The sequence below is a fragment of the Gossypium hirsutum genome, chromosome D13, assembly GCF_007990345.1.
Source record: "Gossypium hirsutum isolate 1008001.06 chromosome D13, Gossypium_hirsutum_v2.1, whole genome shotgun sequence".
Taxonomy (NCBI): domain Eukaryota; kingdom Viridiplantae; phylum Streptophyta; class Magnoliopsida; order Malvales; family Malvaceae; genus Gossypium; species Gossypium hirsutum.
Window position 1 is genome coordinate 34,977,733 of NC_053449.1, and position 7,666 is coordinate 34,985,398.

At 34.6% G+C, this 7,666-nt stretch overlaps 1 protein-coding gene across 4 annotated transcripts; it reads right to left on the reverse strand.

Annotated features, from left to right (window-relative positions):
- Positions 1 to 292: 292 nt before the first annotated feature.
- On the reverse strand, positions 293 to 6,396 carry LOC107920107 (U11/U12 small nuclear ribonucleoprotein 48 kDa protein). 4 transcript variants are annotated; one of them, XM_016849632.2, is made up of 5 exons: positions 4,935 to 6,396; positions 4,524 to 4,638; positions 2,818 to 2,925; positions 1,620 to 2,405; positions 293 to 1,520 (listed from the first exon to the last, which is right to left on the reverse strand). In XM_016849632.2, the coding sequence occupies exons 1-4, from the start codon at positions 6,245 to 6,247 to the stop codon at positions 1,704 to 1,706; spliced, it is 2,238 nt and encodes a 745-aa protein (XP_016705121.1). In that variant the 5' UTR covers positions 6,248 to 6,396; the 3' UTR covers positions 293 to 1,520; positions 1,620 to 1,703. The 4 variants fall into 4 exon arrangements, with proteins under 4 accessions (XP_016705121.1, XP_016705124.1, XP_016705122.1 ...); XM_016849635.2 differs by having other exon boundaries at positions 293 to 520; positions 1,638 to 2,405; positions 4,935 to 6,361; XM_016849633.2 differs by having other exon boundaries at positions 1,638 to 2,405; positions 4,935 to 6,361.
- Positions 6,397 to 7,666: the final 1,270 nt, after the last annotated feature.

Here is a 7,666-nt window from a genome sequence, read left to right on the forward strand (position 1 = left end):
TTATACTTTACTATTGCCTACAATTTTATATAATTTTTTAATTCTCAAATGATGTGACACAACATCAAACTACATAATCATCAAACTTTAATATTTTTCAATTTCAAGTATCAAAATGGATAAAAAAAAAAACATAGCCGTCAAAGTAACTCCCTTCTAGAAATTACTCCCCAAAGAATAAATTGGGAGAAAGAAAGTTAAAAGAGGAATGGCAACTTGTTGGTCAAAGCATTTTACGACAACAGATTACCACCAACCCATTGTAATTTGAGAATACTGGTCTGCCTGAAAATTCTTCAAACAAACAAGGTAATAGGTACATAAATTTAACATAAAAATAAACTGTACACAAGATTTTACACCAAAAACGAAAACAAAACTTTGTTGTTTGTTAAAATTCAGGTGCAAGTAGATTTTCATAGGCAAACAGGGCAAAAGATTAAAAAAGAAAAGTAGATTTAATTCTCATTGTCAAATTCCAAACTCTCCATCCGTAAGGGCCAATGTCATCCCTTGCCATCTACAAGTAAAGAACATCAAACTGTAAGAAGGCATCCTTTACAAACACCCTATACATGAATGAATGACAGCAACAATATACATATGAAAACATCAAAAACACTTATGACAACTATTACGATGAGAATGACAAGATGAATATAACATGGGAGTCTTTGCTCGAGAATTTAGCAAAATGATAGTTTGCGGCTATCATATACCATAACAAACCTGTAAAATCTTCAATTAGTATGCAACTAAGATACTTTTATGTTTTTCAGCATTAGCCAAAAGACTTGCATTGCAACCTTATCCTTCTGCTAGCTTTTTAAATATTTATGCTTTCTAAGTTTCAACCATGACACAACAGAAAGAAAAGAATGATCTCAATAGTAGAAAGCCATAAAATAAGTTCACAGCATAGCAACACTGCTAGCAACTTGAATCGGGCAATCAGCTATGTAGAATATGGTACCTGCAACATCCTGAAAGTATAGCAGAAAAAGCGAAATTGACACCAACACAGAATATTTTGAGTTTCATTAACCCAATGCTAAAGACATACAGGAGCTAGAACAATGATTTAAATCATATCATGTCTTCACCTTAAACCAGCTATGAGTATAGTTAACAGTATTGTAAAATTCTTCGTAAGATCTTAAGAAAAAGTAATGCTAAGACTATAGATAAATTATAAATACATAGCAACCTATAATGATCACAAGAAAATGAGGATATGAATAAAGCCATTACATATGCTCTTAATGGCCCTCAAGAAAGTTCTAAGATGACATAACTCATGATATTGAAGATTTTAATGTCTCAGAGAAAAAGGATACTGAAAATGCTGAGGCCAAAATTAAGGCTCCTTTGTTACATAAGTTAAGAATTGGAAAAATCAAGAAGCACAGATCAAAAAGACAAAAACGAAAAGTGCCAGCGCTAAACTGCGAAAATAATATACAATAAAGGATACTAAGGAGGATACATATTGAGATATGCTGAAGCCTCATGACTTATTACTGCAAAGTGCAAAGTTATTGAAGTAACCATGTCAAAAAAAACTATATATAAATAAAATCACTAGATCTGATCTAAAGGATAATAGCTGATAAACTCACCCAAGGAAAGGAACCTACTCAAGATTTTCCACATCAATAAGGATATAGTTCATTTGCAGAAAACCCGCAGCCACATCCATGATATCAATCTGGTCTGACATACTTGCCACCGAGTACATCATCATACATGTCTTCAGATTCTAAAGGATTATATCTATCATCAAATCCATTTTGTGCCCTGGAGCCTGAAGTTTGATTCTCATAGGAGCTCCTTCGATTCTGGTCTCTACTGTCCAACTTCAGGTCATTCTTTTTTTCGTGAGAGTCATCAGAAGAATTAGAAACAGAATAAGATGATTTGTAATCCCTATATTTAGAAATACTAGATCGACTTCCTCTCTCATAGTGTGTGGCTCTTGTGGGTTCTACATCATCACGCTCCCTTCTATGGCTTCTTCGTCCGTCTGACCCCCCATGACTTCTGTGTCTCGAGGTTCTGGAATGGTCTTCTCTGTGTTTCTCTTCACCAATTCTTCTCCTTTGATCTTCAAGATCACGATGCCTTCTCGATTGCTCAAAATTGTTCCGTGAGTAATTTTCGAACCTTGAAGATCTACTATGCTGGTCATTGTGTGATCTTCTCCCATAATGGTTTGGGCTACCACTCACTGCTTCAGAAATATCACTGGTACCTTTTCTATGCTCACCAGCATTCACAGCATGATCATAAGGAACTGGTGATTCAGATGACAACCTCCTTTCTTCTTCTGCTCCTTTGACAAAGCAACCAATGCCACCAGCTTTCTTGATTTCCTCAGTGTATTCCTCTATTATATCCCTCATAACCTATAAAAATATATGGAAATAACTTAAAGCACTACTTAAGAACAAGAACCTTAAATTTTAACTGATCCTACATTTACCTAATTTAAATCCATTGTTAATAATGACTCCTAAAAGCCATCCTTCTACTAAGGCATATAATTTGAGGGAATATTTTGGAATTTCAACACAGGCACAAGGAAGAAGATATTAATAAATGGAAATTCCTTCGCTCTTTTGAGCAGGCATGAAGGCATCTCAATCAGCTGTGTTGAAAGCTCTTTTCTTATAAAAACACACATGCACGCACAAACACACACTCTAAAGAAATAAAAAGAAAGGCTCATTCATGGTTGAAACATCAGTTAGCAAATATAAGATAACAAATGGGGAGCAAAATCCCAAAAGGCAATCGCAGTTCAAAAGAACTTCAAACCTCCAATTTTGTCCGCTTCAATTTCTTCCCACGATATGACATTCTTCGCCTTTTGTAGTCTCTTTCTTCAGCCAATATCTCCTCTCTTGTTTTAGTTCTATTTGTTTCCTTATATAAACAAAAAAGGAATCGTGAGGAAATAAAGTAGTTGATGCAGTACACTGATAAGCTAATTGAGGGGTAAGCTTACTTGAGATTTTATTTTAAAACTCTATTTTTTAGGGGCTAGTTGCAATATTTTATTGATCCAGAGCTATATTTTAGGCATTTTACAACTAAATTAGTGTTTAGGATCTTAGTGTCTTTTCCAATCCTATTAGGTTTTGTTTTTGAGTTGAGTTTACTATTTTACTAGAAGTCTTTGAAGTATTTCTTCCAAAGTCCTACTTAGGATCAGAATTCTAGATCTTTTAGGATTAGGCTTGGTAGTAGTCTAGTAGCCTATATAATATCAATATACTATTACATTTAGGGGAAAAATATAAGGATTATGAGAACATTTTAGCATTATAGCTATTAGATCATGCAATGCAATCATCCTTAGGTGCAACTCCTAGGGGACCCTATGCGTGATGCTTAGGTTTTGTCAGTGTCGTCAAGGGCGCTAGATGCGCTCAAGGCACAAAGTCCTCTATATAGCCCGAGGCGCAAGTTGCAAAAAAAGCACTCGCCTGAGTAAAATAAGGTACATGCTTATACATATAAATATATATTACATTACATTAGGGTTGGTCTGTTAGTTAAAAAATCAAAAATTTTACATTGCTTTCAGGTCTTCAGCATTACAATAATGGTTAAGAAAAGGAAATATATCAATCTTTGCTCCAAAATTATTGAAAAGAAATTGCAATAGAAAAATAAAATCGAGAAGGAGAAAAAGAATTAAAAGAATAAGAAACAATAGAATAGATGGAAAATAAAGAAAACATGTTTACCTTTTGCTTGGTAGTGTCTGTATCTGGTTTTAACTAATAAAGTTGAGGAATAGTGGTTTGCAATTAATAAAATAAAGAGAAATAATAATATTTTGAGTTTTTAAATATAAAAATAAAAATAAAAAAAGTTAAAAGTCAGCTTAGGAATTAATAATATTTCAGTTTTTCTTTAGAAAAGAAAAAAGAAACTTAAAAGTTTATAGTGGGCTTCAATGAGTTTTTGGGTTTTCTACTGAGTGGGTCTTTGAATTAAAAAAGAAAAAGTTAAAGTTGCCTCTCCACCACTTCACTCTAAATAGAAAAAAAAAAAATCAAAATCGGCTCACCACTTCACTCAAGCTAGCTTTTCTGTGGCCTAGCTTAGAGCCCAAAGCACAGTAAAAGCACATTAAGGCGAGCGCCTAGTAAAATCACTTTGCCTGAGAATGTTAAAAGCGTATTGGTGATTGCGCGCGCCTTAACAACACTTTTGTTTCTTCCTGGTTGTGTAATTCAAAGAAGGAACCATAAGTGTGAAGCTTATTCAAAGAAGGAACCATAAGTGTGAAGCTTAGGTTATCTTTTCTTTTCTTCTTCTCTTATGTTCTTTTTTCTTCTGTATTAAACTTCCCTCTTTTGTTAAAAATTCCAAATTATAGTTATCATAAGCCCTAGTACCCTAAGCTGTGCCGGTAGAATCAAGTGAAAGATGCTAGCCAGTTTGATAGAGCATAGCTTTAAATTCTAAAGCAAAGTGCAGCTCAAAACATTTTGCGAAATATGATGTTGTACCTCATTAGATGATGCCTGCCGAGGAAGCCCATCATGATCAATTATGGGTCTATAGTTAGGACGTTTTTTCCTCTCTGCATCAGCTCTCTCTGAAACATAAGCATGCTCGGCCATCCTACACATCAAGGAGGCCTCTATTAGCATGTCACCATCAATTATCCTAACTAATGAGCAAGTCTGACACAGTGATGCTTTTTAATTAACTAAAATATAATTAAGTTTATTTGTAAACATAAAACTAAGAGACATCATTACAATCAAAATAATAATAGATAAAAATAATATCGGATTGCAAATGATACAGAAAAATGAAAACAATGAAGAAGATAGCATAACGGGGTTATAAGAACCTTTGAGAAAACAAAAGCACGCAGATTGTCTTAAGACAAAGAACTGAAAATGGTAACTAACCGCTCATATCTTGAAGGAGGTCGGGAAGCCTGTAAATGCTTTATTTTTCCTTCAAGGAAACACCGTTCATGCAATGCAGCAACTGCTGCTGCTACCTGGGATACAAGTATCGTCCCAGCACCAATGCTTCCGTCAACTGTTTTAACTGGTTCATTACTTTGCTCAGTTGGCTCCTCAAGTTTAATTTCCTCAACACCATTAGTAACCAAACTTTGTGACTCTTGTCCCAAATTAAGTGAATCGATCACCTTTTCTTCCATGGGAAACAACAACAACCTTGATGCTCCTTCTAACACACATTGCTTGATCATATTAATTGCAAAGAATTTCCCATTTAATTCACCATACAAAACAGAAAGCTGAGAACCTAACCACATTAAAACTTGAAGCAAAACAGGACATTCAAATATTCTCCTCGCCAAACACACATCCGATTCTTTCACCTTATCTTCTTTGTATTCCATCCCTGCTTCCACTAAACGGGTAGCTTCCCTCGCAACAGCTTTCAAACACAACCTAACGAGCAAAACGATATGATCCCCCATATACTCATCAATCACAATACCATATCGTGGTGAATTAGCAACCAACCATTTCCTCAAATCCCCTTCTTTCATCATTCTCGAACCCAATATCCCGCAAGCAATATTAAACGAATACGAAGCAGGGTAATCACCCCACCCCTCAACTTCCCTCCCAATATCCCATAAACCCGAAGCTAAAACCCTTAAACCCTTCCTTTCACTAACCTCACTCTCTCTTTCATTAGAACCCTCAGAACTAACGCATTCAACCGATAAAAAAGCGGGTAAAGTAAACGTGGCTTTAGTTTTGTTATCAATATCAAACAAACTGACAGCACCAGGACAATTTTTGTAAAAGAAATGAGACCCAAAGTCAGAAAAGTAATCATCTAAAGAGAGGCAAAGGTCCGAGCATTGCTTACCCTGAAAAATGGAGTCTTGGGGATGTAAATGTAAAGCGGATTTGAGGGTATTACGGTAATTTGGGGGGTGAAGGTCGATAGTTTGTGGGGAAGGGCAGTGCAGGAAATGGGAGAAAAGAGACCCTGGGGGAAGTAGATGGTTAGGGTTAGAAGGGCAAGTGACAAGGCCAGAGTTTAGGGATGTGGTGAGGGTAGAATGGGAGTCGAGGGTTCGGTGGGAGAGAGAGACGAGGGAGGTGAGGGAGCATAGAGCGGCGGAGAGGGATGGAGGGCAAACAGGGTTAGGGTTTTGCGAGAGGGGAGGGAGTGGAAAATTAGGGTTAGGATTTTGGGAAGGGAGAAAAGGTTGAATTGGAGAAGGATTCATGGAGTTCCTGAATTTGCAGTGACAGTGGAGCACTGCAAAGATTGAAGATTATACCTCTACTTCCTTGTTCCCATGGCACGATTTTGCAAAGTTGTCGATTTAATTTTCGTATTTTTTTAATTTTAATCCTATCCTTTAACTCAAAATTTATTATTAAAATGTTGATTTAATTCATGTTGTCCAAATTATATATATTTAAATAATAATAATTTCTATGTGACGTGGTTATAATTTATCATTTGTTACTATATTATTTTATAATTAATTAAAAGTAAAATCCTTATTTCATAAAAGAAATTCTTTAGTAATTGTATTTATAACTAAATAACAATAAATTATATTTTTAAATAAAACAAATTTTAACTTCAAAGTTACGAGATACTTTATTTTATTTTTTCTAAAAAAAATATTTTTATCAATTATATTTGGTATTGATGGCTAAATTAGCAGAATATGCTAATTTTTTAATTAAGTCTTTATGCTATTTTAAACTTTAATTAGGAAAATAGGTCGTTTTTAGGAGAGAGAAAGTGAAAGTGTCACATACTTAAAATTTTTGTCTCACAATCCGTGCGGCCTTAGGCAGTTTCTTTGCTCCCAAAAACGCCTAAGTCAGCCTAATTCCCACAACTAAGGATTCAACAAATTCCTCCACAAAAATAAACATAAGCGAAAGCAACACGAAGATGAACGAATAACGAAATAAGAACAAAGCCACAGAAAACTAAGAACATAAGAGAGAGAGAAATTTGAGTAAATGCTCTCAAGAATTCTTATTGCTCAAAACTCAAGTGATTTACAATGAGGGGAGAGGCCTCTATTTATAATTGAGCCTCCCCAAATCCAACGGTACAAATCAAGTACATCAATGGCTAAGATTAAAAGGTATCTACAAATCAAATCTCTAAGATTACAAAATCATATCTTCTAAGATTACATATCATATCTAAGATTGCATATCCTCAAAGGTTATGTTTCCATATATGCCAAGCTTGTAAATGGACCTTCAATCTCTTCAAGCAACGAGCTAGTCCTATTGAGCCTAGGGGTGAGCGTTCGATCGAATCGAATCGAATAAAAAAATTTGAAGTTAATCGAGTTGACGAATCATATTTTATCATCCTAATTTGATTTGAAATTTTCTCAAATCGAGTCGAGTGAGATGGAATTCGAATCGAATAAAATCGAATCGAATCGAATCGAATATATTTGTTCGAGTTAAATTTTAAAAAATAATTTTGGATCCTTGTAACCACTGTCACCCATCATAATAAAATTTGTCCACCTTAATCAAATTTTTTATTAACTTTCATCACATCATAATTTATTTATTAATTTTTTATATATTGGTTAGCTTCTTTGCTTGCTTAGTTGTTTCAATTATCTTCAGATTCTTGTCACTATGTATTTTGGAATTAA

Excerpts from the sequence above, each read along its gene's own strand:
- LOC107920107 (XM_016849632.2), bottom strand. The coding sequence starts at position 6,247 with ATGAATCCTTCTCCAATTCAACCTTTTCTCCCTTCCCAAAATCCTAAC. Across the intron at positions 2,926-4,523 it reads GGCAGGCATCATCTAATGAG|GAAACAAATAGAACTAAAAC; the intron begins GTACAACATCAT and ends TGTTTATATAAG. Across the intron at positions 2,406-2,817 it reads TGAAGCGGACAAAATTGGAG|GTTATGAGGGATATAATAGA; the intron begins GTTTGAAGTTCT and ends ATATTTTTATAG.